This window comes from Giraffa tippelskirchi, chromosome X (genome assembly GCF_054371585.1).
Source record: "Giraffa tippelskirchi isolate mGirTip1 chromosome X, T2T-mGirTip1v1.2.pri, whole genome shotgun sequence".
Classification (NCBI taxonomy): Eukaryota; Metazoa; Chordata; class Mammalia; order Artiodactyla; family Giraffidae; genus Giraffa; species Giraffa tippelskirchi.
Genome location: NC_137289.1, coordinates 88,648,999 through 88,664,836, shown reverse-complemented (window position 1 = coordinate 88,664,836; position 15,838 = coordinate 88,648,999). Strand labels below are relative to the sequence as shown.

The window sequence follows — 15,838 nt, the reverse complement described above, 5'->3', positions numbered from 1 at the left end:
GTCCCTTTTATGTTTTAAACTTATAACCAGTAAACTCTCCCCTCTAATCTTCTAGAACCTCATCCTAATCTCTCCTAACTCATTTAAACATCTTCCTTCCCTCTCCAAACTGATTTGTTCTGGATCCAAGCTCTGTTCTTTTCCTTACTACATTTGTTTTAGTCTTTGACGCTCAGAATGACATTTAGTGTTTCTCATTGTCACTTAGGATAAGGTCTTTACCATGCACCTCTTCATAGGAACCTCTGACAGAATACCTTCCTTGCTTTAGGACACTCAGTTTCGAATGCAGTGTAAATGCATTCAGATTTGATTCTGTCACACAAAGCCCAGAAAGAACCCAGATGGAGTGCCTCCTTAACCTGCTGACCTTGGCCTCTCTCCTTATTGCTTTGAGTGTGTAAATTGAGGGAGATAAAGGTCTTCTAGAGCTTCACTGGTGGCTCAGTGGTAAAGAATCCGCCTGCCATTCAGGAGACCTGGGTTCAATCCCTGAGCTGGGAAGATTCCCTGGAGAAGGGAATGGCAGCCCACTCTAGTATTCTTGCCTGGAAAATTTCACGGACAGGGGAGCCTGGCATGCTATAGTCCATGGGGTCACAAAGAGTCGGACATGACTGAGCACACACACACAAAGGACTTTTGTCAAATTTCGGGTATTTTCATTTTCAAATAATCTGGCAATGATTTCTTAAGGATTGCATTTTAAGAAGTTGGTGGGCTACGGTCCATGGGGATGCAAAAGATTTGGACATGACTTAGTGACTAAACAGCAACGACAGTATTTCACACTCCATAGTTTTACAACCTTCTCCATTTCATTTGGTCTGGCCTGCACATGGGGAAATAGTATGTTTTACTTTGCAGCTTCCAGCTGAGCCACATACCACCGTACTGCAGGTAGAAGTCTTGGAACTAGTTCTGGGAACTCTGCTTGGCTGTGTGTGTAAAGGTGTTAACAGAGAATATGAAGACAGCCTAGACTGCAAGTAGAAAAATACAAACTTCTCACTCACCCATTTGTTGCGACTCCATATGAGGAGAGATCCAGTGGAGGAGAAAAGTAGATACTTTCATGTAGATGGATTTGTTCCCTGAGCAGGGGAGCTCTGCTGTCAAAAACCAGCTTCTCCAGAGCAGGAATCAGTGGTGTGTCCTGAAGGATTGAGCTTGTAGCTTTGGTTTAAGTTTGCCTTCAAATCTACCCTCTTTCCCACTATCTGATCATATATGAGGTCAGATTAATGTTTCTAAGGCTCTTTTGATATGTCACTTCCTTACTCCCAAATCTTCAGAGGTCACTGGATCAGGTCTGTTCAAGGCCTTCCAAAATTTGCCCCAGATCTTTATTTCCAACCCCATTTTCCATAACACTCACCTACAACCTACTTGGTCTCCATCTTTTTTTTCAAGCCTAGATGGTATAGCTCTCTTCCTACCTTCTCCTACCTTCCCATTTAATCTTTATTCCACATGTCTTGTCAGAGGACTTGGGTTCTATCCCAAATTAGTTTGGTGTGTGACCTCAGTCAAATTATTCTTCCTCCTCGAGGCTCCATTTTCCCATACATGAGAGAGAGAAACTGAATTGGGAGACATATTTATCCAGCCCCTGTCAAGTTTATCATTGTGTGGGTCAACATCAGCCTTAGCTTTGTTGCCACAGAACCCAGGGCCTTTTTCTCTTTTGTATTTCTACAGCATTTACCATTCATTGTTTGGGATTGTAGTTAACATTTATGTCCTATCTTCAAGTAATTTTTGAAGATTTTTTGTAAACTGAGACAGCCCATTGGTGGAGCTAAATTGTTTCTGGAGGGTGTGTCTGAGGGAGAAGACTAGCAAGGGTGTTCTGCTTTGGACTTTTACTTCGTGTCCAGAAGCTGGGAGGAGATGGGAGTCATGAAAGATTTTGTTTTCCTTGTGTACCTTGTTGGGAGAATAGAATATTTACATTGTCAAGACTGAAAGAAGGATGCAGTCTCCCACAGAATTCCTTCTGGTCTGCTATAAGGCTGCTGGGTCTGTGCTGACTCTTTGGATTGGCCTTCCTCCACCATCCTGCACCATCCTTCCATCCATCTAGGGTTGAGACAACAGCTTCATCTTTCACTCTTCGTTTCCAGAGCCTTGTTTGATTATGACCGGACTCGGGACAGCTGCCTGCCAAGCCAAGGCCTCAGCTTCTCCTATGGTGACATTCTACACGTCATTAACGCATCTGACGATGAGTGGTGGCAGGCGAGATTGGTGACCCCACATGGAGAAAGTGAGCAAATCGGTGTGATCCCCAGTAAGAAGAGGTGAGTTGTCATGATCATGAGAGAGGCTTTCTTTACCCTCTTCCTGGTATTGATTTCTTGTTTACCTATTATACTATAAGTGCTTGAGAGCAGTGGATGTGCTTTATTACTCCTTTTTGGTACTGAATTGGTGCTCAGGACATGATTATGATTCAGTGAGCCAAAGATGGCTGCTGAGACCATGCACTGGCAGTAATAGGACTTCTTTCTCACTCCCACACAGGGTGGAAAAGAAAGAAAGGGCTCGATTGAAAACCGTGAAGTTTCATGCCAGGACGGGGATGATTGAATCTAACAGGGTAAGTAGGGATCCCCAAGGAAGTCAGCCATATGTAAAGAGGCATAAGAAACTTGAAATCTGTTTGGTGGATAAGAGAACTGGGGAGCACAAAAGAATATCTCTTTTTCAGGGTGCTGCCTCTGTTCTATCAGAACACTGACTGCTTTTCAGAAAGCAGAGAAAAGGGGCACCCAAACTCTACAGCCAGGGTTACTCCTCTCAGCTGGGTAACAGGTTCCTGAAGATATGTTGGAGCTGCACTGTCTGGAAGGCTGTCTTTCTTGGGGCATATGAAACCATTTGTGGGTGTCTCCCTGGCTGTAGACCCTTTCGGAGCTGTGGGGACCCTGCATAGAGCCTGGCTTCATCATCTAGCCAGAAAGGCCAGCCTCAGCTCCTACTGCCCTCCAGACCAAACAAAGCATGAGGGCTCTATCCATTCACCCCTTTTCTTCTGTGAGCTTCGCAGGCCAAAGAACTTCCGGAGCAGTAGAGGGAAGAGAGACATGGAGTAGATGGCTCTTTGTTTATCAGTGGCACCTTAGGGAATGTGTCCAGGAGGCTACAGTGACCTTTGTCATTTAGGATGTACCAGTGAGTGCTGTGAGTCTGGATTAGGTAGAAACCTCTAACATCCCTACAACATTTTCCTGTAAACATAATTTTTCCTCTTACATCAACTTTCATTTAATCTCATAGATTCCATTTGTGAGAGGTGGTCTTTTATTTAGCTCACCATTGTCTCCATTTTAGTTTTTCTTGCATGCTTTAAAATCCATTGTTCTGTTTTTTTTTTTTCTTCTGTCCTTCCCCTCCATCTTCATGTTCTTTCACAGTCGATCAAAACGAAACGTAAAAAGAGTTTCCGCCTCTCTCGAAAGTTTCCATTTTACAAGAGCAAAGAAAACATGGCCCAGGAGAGCAGCGGACAGGAACGTAAGTAGCAGCAGGGAACAGAGAGCAGACCACCCACAGCCCCACCCTCTCTGCCTCAGTTGCACTGAAGACTGGGAAAGTGTGTTTTGTGTGTGTGTGTGCGCATGCACACACACGTGTCCATCCGTCCATTGTGTGCATGCATGTTTTTTTGTGTGTGTACCTGCATATTTGCAGAGTCAGGGTAGAAATTGGTCTGTACAGGGCGACGTTGGGTCTTTTTTGTCCAAATCTTCCTTCTGAAAGGATGTTGGAGGCTCTGAGGTAGAAGTGATTGCAGGGGGGCCCAGTGGGAAGTCCCGGCACCACTAGTGTTGGGAGTGCCAGGCTGAGCTCTGCTCTGGTGCTGATGAGCAGTTACTGGCTACTGTGTCAAGTTTAGAAAATGGTTTTTCAAGAGAATCAAGTCTAGGGACTCAGTGTTGCTCTCCCGGCTTCTTTCACTTGTGTTTTCTTTCCCTTATCTTTGCTCATCTATGTCAAGAGAAGAGCCTTTTCTTATCTGGACACCCAGAGTTGGGCCGAGTTCTTGAATTACATGCATGTGCATATGCACACAGAATGTTCATATGGCTCTAGCAGACTCAACTGTCTTCCCAGAGTGATTACAGGGCCAGCTTTCAAAATAAAATCCTTTTGCTAAAAGGAATTGACACCAAACACGAATTACTTAACATTGCCCAAATAAAGTTTAATTGAAGAAACACAAAACTGGTTTGGTAGGAAAGGCCATAGAGCTGGGCTAAATTAACTTGCAACGCTGAGAAATATTCTTTTTCTGCCATATGCCTCAGAAATTAACTGTTCTCACCCTAACCTTAAACACCAGGTCAGGCTGTTGAAATATTTCTCATGTGGCTCATGGTGAATTGTAAACCTCTGTCCTGGGCTGTTGGGACAGCCGGAAACTAGTTCTGGAAGGGAATGTCCTTTTTCTAGGCCAGCGTGTTTCGTGGCCATGGGATACGTGGGTCTGGGGTGGTAGCTGGTAGATTACAAGGGTGCCCTTGTCCCAATGGAGGTTGGGGCTGACAGTCTTGGGGAGCTCAATAAAAAGGTGATGTGAGATAAGAGACCTGAGGTGAGGTCGCCACAGTTCACCAGACAAATTCCAAAAGTTACCCGCTGAGCCCAACCTAGGAGGGTTCACTGTTGAGTGGCCTAGCTGAGTGGGGGAGGGAATTGGCTGTCGGATAAGAGTTGAAACTGCCTAGTGCTTATTCTTCAGAAGCTGAGCTCATCCCCTGTGGTTTGCACAACTCATGTCAGCTTGGAAGGCCACACCTCAGACTGCATGAAGCTTTCCCTGAAGGGCTTGGACAGAGCAAGTCAGTATTGGGAAGCTCCTTGGGATGATGATAATTGTACCTGCCTCTCTGCCACACATAGATGTTTGCTTTTTCATTCACCTTCAGAGGGAAACGATGATTTCAGGGGCAAAGCAGAAATGGCTCTGTAACTACAAATTTAGTCAAAGCAGGTACTCCAAGCCTTGGTAAGTCACCTGTCTGTCTTGTCAGCCCATGTAGGCTCTAGACCACCTCAAAGAGGTCATTCACTCCGAGGTCTTATGGCAGCAAATTGGGCAGCATGAAGTCCAGGCATTGTATCTGACCCGGGATGTTATTCCTGTAGCAAAGCTCTTAACCTCACTGTAGCTGTAGGTCTCATGGTGTTTCATACTTCTGTCACTGATGCTCACCTGGCTCTGTATTCTTCCTTCCCCTTGTCTTTTTTCTCTATTTTCTTTCTTCCTCCCCAATTCTTTCCTGCCCTCGCTCCCTTCTTCCCTCCCTCCCTCTTTGTTCTGCTGTCTGTGAAATTAGGACTTCCCTGGGTTAAGTGACGATTATTATGGAGCAAAGAACCTGAGTAAGTCAAACTTACATACTGTTAACTGTATTTCTGGCATGAGTGGAGATGCTGGGGTTGGGGGTATAAGGGACATGGGGTTGGGTGGAGGGGACGGCAGTGAGAGAGTTTGTGAGAATGGATACCACCACAGGAGGAAGTAGAAGTGGCTCTGAATGTCACACTTTTGCTCTGGATCCCTGGTACCATAATAAAAGCCTATCATTCATGTCTGTTTTTTCCTTTTGTACCTTGAAATGGTGTGGAGCTGTCTTGGCATTCCACCTTACAAGTGAGGGGGGCAGCAAGTGCTTCTCCAGGGGTGACCACTCAGCTCATCTCTAGCCTGTTATTGAGGTGAGGGGTGCCTGCCCACTGTATTCTTCTCCCAGTGACACAGCACTAAAGAATCGGGCTTAAGATTTAGCTGTTTTAGTCTGTCTAAACAGGGGGTGATTGTGCTGTGAAGCCCTTTACCCAGCAAACATCTGGGATGTCCCAGCAGGTTCAGGACCCTCAGCAGATGATGTGGGCTGGCTCTCCAGAGCGTCTCTAAGGGGCTGAGTGGGTAGGGGTCTCAAGAGCGTTTTATGGACTATGTATATTTGGTGCTTTAGCTTGGAAAACTCTGACCATCCTCTCACCTCTGGAAAATAATCTTAGAGTTGAAAAAAGAAGGGACCTAGATGACAGGGCCTTATCCTCCCTGCTGTGCACACAGGTGTGTGTGTGCACACATGCAGCCGTGCCCGGCAGGTTCTGTCAGCAGATACTCTTTCCATGAATAATAAAGGCATGAGGGTAAAGGTGCTTCCTCTGTGGGTTACTCAGGAACTAGCATGGGTGGTGACTCAGCCAGTCTTTCCTGGGGGCCACAGCATATCACAGTCTGGAACAGTGTCATCTTGGCTGAAACGAGCAATGCCTCACTCCATAGTTTGTTTTGTTCATGTTTCATCTCCATTTGCCTGTCATCTTGGGAGTAGTGCATTTTGTTTGGGCCAAACTGCTTTGTGCCTCCTATGAGTACAATTGCTCTGCCCACTCAGATATGGGTGGGTCCCAACAGTCTGAGACAGGAGGATCATCTTATCTTCCATGTGTTCTTCTTCATTTGTTGTCTCTGTTTTGCTGTCTTCTCATGGATGGAGGAGCATCCCCTTTCACCACTGGGGCCAAGCCCTCCTTCCGGGTAGCAATGGCAAGGAGGGCTGTTGGTTCCACCAGATGGCCAACATGTCATTCCCTGGTGACTGCTCATCCAGCCCAGTGCTTAGCCTCCTAGTCCTGAAGCACCACACAATTCTGTTCTTCAGGGGTTCTGTCTGGGGAGGAAATTCAAGAGCAGCCTGCTCACTGGGCTCCTCTTTGCTACTGTCACTGCTTTTCATTTCCTATTGATAGCATTGGGAGATGCATTCTGAGATAGGATTTGGAAACTGTCCACGTCAGTTCTCTTGATTCAGATGAAGAATGGAAGCTGGTAGTCTATAACGGAGGGCCTTGGAAGACTGAAAGCACCCTGGGGACAAGAGTGAGGTGGCCAGGGACTCAGGATTGGAGCTGCGCCTCCCAGCTGGTAGCCTGATGTGGCAGGCCTCCCGTGGCCTGACTTGGTTGGCAGCTCAGCGTCCGGCTCTTGGAGCATTTGAGTTTTGTGCTGCATGTGACCTCTCAGTGGTGTGTTCTGAATCAGAGTCTCTTTCTTGTTGGCTTGCAGAGGGAGTGACATCCAACACCAGTGACAGCGAAAGCAGTTCCAGTAAGTGTGTGTCATTCTTCCCCATGTCATGTAGCTCTACCACGTGTCCCAGCCATCCTCATTCCAGCATTGCACGGCTGCCATATCTGTTCAGAGGCTAGTGCTTCTTTTAGCCATGTACACTTGGAGATCCTGGAAATGCTGTGGCCATCTTGTCCCTGTGGGATGAGGTTTAGGCTGTGGATTTAAGGAGAGAATATATGCCCTGCACTTCTGGCCAGGACTTGACTTAGAAGCATCCCTGCTGTGGGCACTTGGGGCTGTAGGTGCTGCCAGTTTCACATATTTGCTCAGAGACCAAAAGGAGAATGGCTCTTGGGGGATAATGTCCTGAATTGCCTTTCCAGGTCACCAGTACCTCCTGGGTAAAGGCTTGGTGGCTTTGCCTTTTCGCTGGGCTAAATGACCAGGTGACAGCTCAGGTTGTTCCCTTCAGAAATCCTGTGACCAGGCCAGAGAAGCCAAAATTCAAACCCCATGAACTTTGGGACTACTGGCCTTTTAGGAGTTGTAGCTAGAGGCCCTGAGAATGCATCCCAGGGCTTGATGCAAATATTGATGCAAATATCGCTGCCTTCCCTAGCACTGCCATCGGTCACTTTGGGACCTCCTAGTAGTCAGTACCAAGTTGCTTGGTGACTGTCTTAGGAAGCCCTCATCATTGCTAGGATAGACAGAGCTCTCCTGTGTGGGACGAGCAGGGCTCAGTACTGCTCTTAAAGGGCACTGGGGACCTTAGCCCAGCCTTGTGCCACTTTTCTGGGTGCTTCTTCCAGTGCAGGGAAATAGGCAGACCCTTAAAAGGGTCAAGTTCAGCTGCAGCTTTGGGGACCTACATGAGTGCCCTGACTCCCTTGCCCACAGATGAGGGACACAGGCAGTGTGTCTCTGTCACTTGAAGCTTTCCTGTGATTCTTTCTGGAGCAAGAGGGCAACTGAGCAGAGCTGACTGTTACCTATAAGAAGAGTTCTGGGACATTGGGGTGGTTTTTGGTGGAGGCTTAATGGCTTCTGGGTCACGTTCCTTTGCTCAGCTATATTTCGCTGAACAAGAGGACTCCTGACTCCTGTCTCAGGAGTGATGAACGGTTTCTGTGCTTTCATTCCATTGGGCAGTAGACAGGCCCACGGCACAGGTGTTAGGAAGAACCAGTTGACAGGGCTGTTTTCGGGTAGAGGTTGGGGTGCAGTGAATGTTGTAGAGAGATGAGTATACAAGGAGGCAGATTATAAAGTGCTAACATGTCTTCAATTTTTGTTGCAGAAGGACAGGAGGATGCTATTCTGTCATATGAGCCAGTGACACGGCAAGAAAGTAAGCCCACTTCTGAGAGTCTTGCCTTTGAGCTAATCTGGTAGTCATGGGACCCAAACCAGTGGTTGGCCATGGAGACAGATTGACGAGAGATGGCAAAGGTCAATTTCAGTGGATGTGTGGCCGCTGCTAGAAGAGAGGCTCTGGTCCCTCTCTTCAACGGCTGCTCTGAAAAACCTTGCTCAGCTGTTGGTGCCCATGCACAGATTTCTCCTGAATCTATTGGAAAGGGAGACGCTTCTGATGTCATATTTGCCTTGGACTTAGATATTCTCAAATTAAAGGCTCTTTGATGTCTTTGTAGTTAAAAGGCAAAATGGTTGAAGATGTGCTGCTCTGTCTGAGCGGTGGCTCCAGCACCTCATTGCTCTAGGCAGACTAGGAGGGAGGTTGGGCTGTCTGGTGAGGGCCTCACTGACTGTCTCCATGCTCGCTCTCCAGTTCACTATGCAAGGCCTGTCATCATCCTGGGCCCCATGAAGGACAGAGTCAACGATGACCTAATTTCGGAGTTTCCACATAAATTTGGATCCTGTGTACCACGTGAGAGCCCAGGGTGTCTTTGGGAGGGAGGCGTTGGTGCCCTGGGAATTATTGTTGCTCTCATGTTTTTTATGGAGAGGGCCCACGGCTGGGTTCTAGGTGTCTTTGGGAATAGGGTGCATCTAACCCCCCAGAAGAGATTAGGCAGCCATATATTCCCCCAAAGCTGATGTGGGAGGGTTAAGACATCAGGCTGGCTTGCTCGCTCCCTTAGAGAGGAATTTGATTGTTGGGAACGATTGGATGCTTGGGGTGCCCAGCCCACAAGGCGTGGGTGCAGCCCACTGGGACAGCTTGTTAGGCTTGCTGGCTCCCGTACCACGTTTGTCACCGTCTCTCTGCCAGATCTTCGCCCAGGAAACCCCATCTTTCTGGTCCAGTTGAAGCTAAAGCAGATAGCTCCTTGTGTGTGTGAGACTTGGTGATTAGAAGAGATGTAGGCAAGATAAACTTCTAACCAGCCTCTTTCTCCCATTCATCTGGAGTGACTCTGGGGCCCCGCAGCTGGGGGGGGAACAATTCAGCCCTCGGTGGCTTGAGGTAGGACATTGTCCTTGTGCCACAGAGCATTTCCTCTCTTCCTGCAGATACTACGCGACCTCGGCGTGATAATGAGGTGGATGGGCAAGACTACCACTTTGTGGTCTCCCGAGAACAGATGGAGAAGGATATTCAGGACAACAAGTTCATTGAGGCAGGCCAGTTCAACGACAATCTCTATGGGACCAGCATCCAGTCAGTGAGGGCAGTTGCAGAGAGGGTAAGGAGAGAAGTGGTGGCCCTACAAAATTACCCTCGAAGGGAGCACAGAAATGCCCCTGCCAGAGTGCCGCGTGGATCCTTGTCCTTCCAACACATGGCCTAGCCGGTGGCAGTGCTGACCAAAGCCACGCCTGTTCTGCATGTTCCCAGCCCCTGGTTGGAGATGTCTCTCTCCTCTGTGTAACTCACCCCAGAGCATCACCCTGCCTGCATCTACAGATGTGGCCTTTTCTGGATAGTAGGAGCCAAATGTGGGGCCTGGGTACCTCAGAGGTAGAATCTTCCAGGCCTCTCTAGGTGGCCCCACATTTCCCACACGTGGATGTTGGGGTCAGCACCATGGGTAGATGGGGACTAGGTGGACTGATGGCAGTCCTTTCTTTTTCAGGGCAAGCACTGCATATTAGATGTTTCTGGCAATGCTATCAAGAGGCTGCAGCAGTCGCAACTTTACCCCATTGCCATTTTCATCAAGCCCAAGTCCATTGAAGCACTTATGTAAGTATTTGCTGAGATTCTCAGCTAGGAGAGGGCTCTGGAAAGGCAATGAAAAATCAAGTGGTTTGTTGGGCAGGGGTAAGACCCAGCGGGTACTCAGTGGAAAGTCTGTGTCTCTCTCTGTTCACTGGGGGCTCCTTTGGATTTGTGTCCTCATGCTTGTACCCCTAGTTGAGCTTTCAGACCTAGAAGTTTGGGGAAGATGTTGAGCCTTGGGCCACTACTTGCTCTCAGAGGGCAGCTAAACAGCTTTCCAGGGAGCCTGGAGCAACCCTTTATGTTAATCAAAACATGGAACCTAGTGTGGTACTATGTTCTTCTGTATCTTTGGAAGGGAAATGAACCGAAGGCAGACATACGAACAAGCAAATAAGATCTATGACAAAGCCATGAAACTGGAGCAGGAGTTTGGAGAATACTTCACAGGTAAGTCTCCCCATTGTGCAGCTGGGGTAATGTGGAAGCAGGCAGACACCTATTCTGTGAGGTTTTCCCAAGAGGCCTAGATGCCTGGCACAGTTTCTGGCTGCTTTTGAGCTTGAGCATTTCCAAGGTACTTGAGTGCCCTCCAGCCCGAGTAGTTTAGTACATTCTGTCTTCGTGTCTTCCTAGGTTGTAGCTCCCTGTTTTAGTTCGTTTCCCTCCCTCCCAGGCTCCCCCATCCAGCATTGGCTGCCTTGCATGTTTTACATGCTGAGTGAACGTTTGTTAATGATGATGATTCCCTGGTGTGGTGTTCAGGTTCTCTGTCAGTGTGTGCACACACGTGTGCATGTTTACATGGTCACCTACTTTAGAAGGGCAGTTCCTAAAAGGTTGGGAAGGTTTCTGTGTAATATGTTGCTTACCTTTTGAAGTATGGTGACCTATGTGTGCAGGTTGGTGCTGAGTAAACTCTAGCTGGTGATGCTACAAGGTTAGCTGGCCACAAGATTTATAACTGTTCTCACATACATACCTTGGGTACTGGAGTTCCCTTTTCTGTCAGCAACTGTGTCCTTGTTTGCTGGGCTGACCTCTGACATAATGCAGATGTGATGGCCCCAGGAGCACTGCATCTTGCCAGAAATTGTGACTTGCAGCTCCTGCTCTGGATAACCAGGATTTTCCAAATCTTCCAATAAGGCTGCATCAGAATTGCCGGCTGCTGGCCTTATGGCAGCCAAGAGCAGTACGAACTGCAAGGTCTGGCATCTGATGGGTGCTCCGTAAACATTTTTTTGAGCAACACATTTTCCTACTCATTGCCGCCCAGTGTCACTGTCTCAGCAAGTTGACTTCAAGCCCTGGGCCTTGAGTGCCCGCCAGTTTCCCCACCACCCCAGGCTCTTGGACTGCTACCTAGTGAACAAGCTGGGCTGAACTTGGGCTGGTTGGGATGGACCAGACTGTCAGGGTTTGAGGGGCTGCTGTGGACCATAATAATAATTCTGTTTTCCTTTGCAGCCATTGTACAGGGTGACTCACTGGAAGAGATTTATAACAAAATCAAACAAATCATTGAGGACCAGTCTGGGCACTACATTTGGGTCCCATCCCCTGAAAAACTCTGAAGAATCCCCTCCAACCATTCTCTTGTGAGCAGAAGAAATCAAGTCCCTCTTCCCTCCTCCCTCTTCATTCCTATCCCCACGGGGAGAACAAATGACTACTGTTCTTGTCCCCTTTTTTAGATATGTCCAAAAATTAAGTTTTCTAGTCCTGTTCTGTTTTTTTAAATTTTTGTTTTGTTTCAGTTTAATTTTTGGGATGATGCCATCTCACTCATCATGTGACTGTGCCCATTCCTGCATGAACCTTTCCCAAGCACTAGCACAGGTGCAAATCCATCAGAGTCATTGTTTTCATAAAAACCAAGCAGAAGAGAAGAGAGGAGGACTGATGGAAAGACAGACTGGACAGCTGCGCGGCTTGTGAAGTGAGCCCTTCACACCACATGAGGAGAGGCTCCCGGGCTTTGCTACGATCTGTATGTGGCCTTGCGGCTCAGGACGGCGCGGCATCATGGCGACAGAAAGTATCTTATTTATATATAGATATATATATGTAATTTATATAAAATATATAGAAATTATTATATATATATATTATACTCTCTCATATAATATATATATATATTCACACGCATTTGGACTAGAAAATCTATGGAGACTTCATCAACGGTACTGTGTTATTAGAGAAATGCTTTAATTTTCATATTCTAATCAGATGGCATCTTATATCCCAACTGGTTGGGGAGGAAGTGAAAGTGGTAGTAAGTGCTGGACCAAGGGCACCCACATTGGTCATTCTCTTGAGAGCTAGGCTTTTCTCTAGGAGAGATCAGCCAGAGGACAGTGAGAAAGGGCTTTTGCCCAGGGGTCAGATGCTTGGAGCCGTGGCCCTAGAGCCGATGCTACCCTCGGGGCAAGTCAGGCCCACGTGTGGGGAGCCAGAGAATGGCTAACGGTGCTCTCGCCATATTAAATTGCTGATTGTTTTATGCCACCTGATGTGTCTGCATGAGAGGTTTCCTTTTTGTTCATTTTTAAGCTGCTGTTAAACCAAAACCATGTTGTGCTACTGTGTCAGCCTTTTCATTCTTCCAAATTTTACTTTTACTATTTAAGTGAATGCGTAGAATCCAATTTGACTGTGTTCTAAAGGCTCATAATGTTCTGGAAGAGCCGGACCTCGTGATAGACTACGTGACCCAGGTTGGGCCGTCCCATCAGCAGAAGGGGAACAGGTGAGAACTGATAGGAGCCGGGGCTCCTACTGTAATGTGTCCCTTTGCTCACCTGCCAGGGATGTGCTGGGCTCAGCTGAGGCCCTGTCATGGGGCCCACTGGCAGGGACGGGGAGTCACTTGCTGTCCAGCCCGTGCTGGGACAGTGGGAGAGCCCTGAGCTTGGCCAGCCACGTGATGAAAAGTTTGATTTGGGTTTTTTCCACAGCTGCTTCATATGCCCTACCTACCCCACCCCCTCAGTAAAAGCTGGTAGCTTACTGTTTCTTCAAGAAGAAAGTAGACTTTTAATGCTGTCAGTTTGAGCTATAGAGCTAAGATTCACTTACTGTTGAGATGTGAAGCTTTGTTGCTTTTTCCCAGAGTCATACGGCAGTGATTGTGGTCAAGGGGCTTTTTTTCTCTGACCACAAATGCAGGCGGCAGGTATGGCTCAGGCCCCATGCCACCCTGCTGTGCTCCTTTGAAGCCACCATGCCTCCCTCAGCTCCACACTGGAGCCACAACACAGGGGAGAAGACAGTGGATATGCTCAGCCCTAGGGTTGAGTCTGTTGTTTCCTAGCCCGCTGTGTCACAACCACTGCAAACAACACATGTTGAAGATGCTTTGAGTGCTACCATCCAAACTTAGGGAATCTGTTAACAGTTCTCCTACCAGCATGATGAGGCTAAGTGTAAAGTCTGGGGCCCAGAGTGTGGGTGAAGAAAGGGTGGCAGCTTTCCCTGGGCAGTGCACTGGATTGAAGGCAGGAGGGGTGAAGTGGTGGCCGATGATGACTCTGGTGAGGAGGGGGTAAGCTGGGAATGTTGTTGATTTCTCTGATGTGAAGTGATGTAGTCTGAATGATGCTCAACCCTCTACCCCTCCCAGGGAAGAAAAGCAGAGATTCAAAGCAAGCATGACACTAGTTGGTTGACCAGTGTTCCTTCCAAGGAGACATATATTTTTTAATAAATGATAGTTGCGATGAACTGTGGCTCAGAGACCTTCTTGAAGTAGTTGAGAGGGGATGGTGGGGCAGAGCAGTGGGAAAAATGCCCCAAAACTTTGGGGGCCAAAAGGCTCTCTCCCTAGTGACCATCAGCTGCCCGAGTCAGGTTTTCCTCTGGATGGCTCTAGACTCCTGTGGTTCTAACAGGTCCTTTGTGAAGGCTGTATGCTCAGTCTTCTATCCCCGCCCCCAAACACTGCCTCCAGAAGTGCTGGCCAGGTGTGTGTGGAGGGCATTTGCATCCTTTGGGGCAAAATGCCAAAGGTACACAAGATAGGAGGTGCCTACTGCAGCACAGACATTTGTTAGAGAAAGCAGGAGCCAAGGGAGCAGCAGAAATCCAAGTGATAAGTACGGTAAGCAAACCCAGCTACCAGAAAGTGTTACTGTGCAGGGGAACCAAGGGTGAGATGGGACCAGGTTGCAGAACAGAGTGTCAGTCATTCTGGCAGCCCTCTGCTGAGAGGAGGAGCACTTGGAGCAGGTGTCTGTGACTTGGCTGATGTCCCTGCAGCTCGCGTGCAGAAGCCTGAGGTCATCCTGCTGTGATTCAAGTCTAGAGCGATGACTGAGTGTGTGGGGGCTGAACTGCAGTGGGGATGACTCCTTAGCTGTTTGGGGCACGTGGCAGTTTGCAGGGTGCTTCTTTTCACACATTCTCTCATTCACCAGAAGGCAGCCTGACAAAAAGAAGTCCCCAAAGCACTCTGTGGGGTTTTAAGAAATCTGGCTCCTAAGTGCAAAGGGTCAGAGAGCTGGCCTCTGATTCCACTGTGCTGAGACTCTGGCTCCACAGCTGCTGTCCCTCCTGGAGGCGGTGCGGCTGGAGAAAACGCAGCCCTGGCGGGAAGATGCTGAGCAAGTTGGAAAGAGCAGAGGTGGACACCCCGACCCTGATCTCTACCGCCACCATCTCCACAGGGAGGCAACACTGCGTTCTCTCCCAGGCTTTGCTGCTGACAACACAGCCAGTCACACCCCGGGTTCTTCGTTTAACAGACCTTAAAACATTACTAGGATGATCTCGTGACTACATAAAATACAGATATAAATGACCAACTTTATCTTAAGGTGAAAGTGGTTCAAGAAATTAGCTAATGAAAGCAAAGATCTTTACCCAAAACAAGTGTGGAAGTTATGCTCAAAGATGAAGCTAATACATCAGATACAGAGGAAAGTATGGGCTGAGCTGCAGGACTGGGCAGAGACTAGAGGGAGAGTATCCTGAGTGGGTCAAAGTCAAGAAAAAAAAGTAGGGGACTGAAAAGGGACACTGGGCTCCTTGAGCACAAATGCTAGTGTTAAAGGACAATGGAGCCCTCTCCACAGGGACAATACTCGCCTGGTGCCGGCCACTGGAGGTCCGTGGCGTCAGACTGGCTGCTGAGAGAGCTTTCGCTTCTCAAGGCAACCCCAGGAGCAAGTGCCCCCAGGAGACGCTCGCCTAGGTGCCCGGTGCACTTGCCTCAGTTGCTCCCATGGTTTGTCCTTTATCGGTGTTCCCACCTAGGATTTCGTGACCTCGATGCCACTAATCCTCATACTCATTCAGTCAGTTCCGTGGCACCTTTATGACTTCTATTACTGCAGGTAACATTGTGAAGCTAAAATTCCAATTTCCTCAAAAAGTCTCTCTTCTTCATCACTTCCCAGAAATCGCAGAACTGGTGTGCCTCCTCCCCATCCCCCACCCCATGTACCTTGATTCTTGTGGAACCAATGTGGTCTTGGTAGCAAGAGTTGTCACAGAGGATATTCTGTTTGACAGTGAAGCCCTCACTAGATTTTATCTGCAGCATTGGGTTGATACCCACTGGTGGTTTACGTGTTAGACCTAATGGAGTCCCTCTGCATCCTGTCCACCCT

The 15,838-nt window shown here is 48.1% G+C and overlaps 1 protein-coding gene across 6 annotated transcripts in view; it reads left to right on the top strand.

Moving 5' to 3' along the window:
• Nucleotides 1–13,952, top strand: part of DLG3 (discs large MAGUK scaffold protein 3) — a 52,968-nt gene extending 39,016 nt beyond the window's left edge. For 3 of the 6 annotated variants that reach the window (XM_081566328.1, XM_081566327.1, XM_081566326.1), the window contains 9 exons: nucleotides 2,127–2,303; nucleotides 2,527–2,602; nucleotides 5,346–5,391; nucleotides 8,397–8,447; nucleotides 8,889–8,990; nucleotides 9,578–9,750; nucleotides 10,141–10,250; nucleotides 10,585–10,676; nucleotides 11,697–13,952. In XM_081566328.1, coding sequence (XP_081422454.1) covers nucleotides 2,127–2,303; nucleotides 2,527–2,602; nucleotides 5,346–5,391; nucleotides 8,397–8,447; nucleotides 8,889–8,990; nucleotides 9,578–9,750; nucleotides 10,141–10,250; nucleotides 10,585–10,676; nucleotides 11,697–11,803 — 934 coding nt within the window. In that variant the 3' untranslated portion in view covers nucleotides 11,804–13,952. Of the gene's footprint in view, nucleotides 1–2,126; nucleotides 2,304–2,526; nucleotides 2,603–3,419; nucleotides 3,520–5,345; nucleotides 5,392–7,090; nucleotides 7,133–8,396; nucleotides 8,448–8,888; nucleotides 8,991–9,577; nucleotides 9,751–10,140; nucleotides 10,251–10,584; nucleotides 10,677–11,696 lie in introns of all 6 variants that reach the window. The other 3 variants (XM_081566329.1, XM_081566330.1, XM_081566325.1) reach the window with 2 other exon arrangements.
• Nucleotides 13,953–15,838: the final 1,886 nt, after the last annotated feature.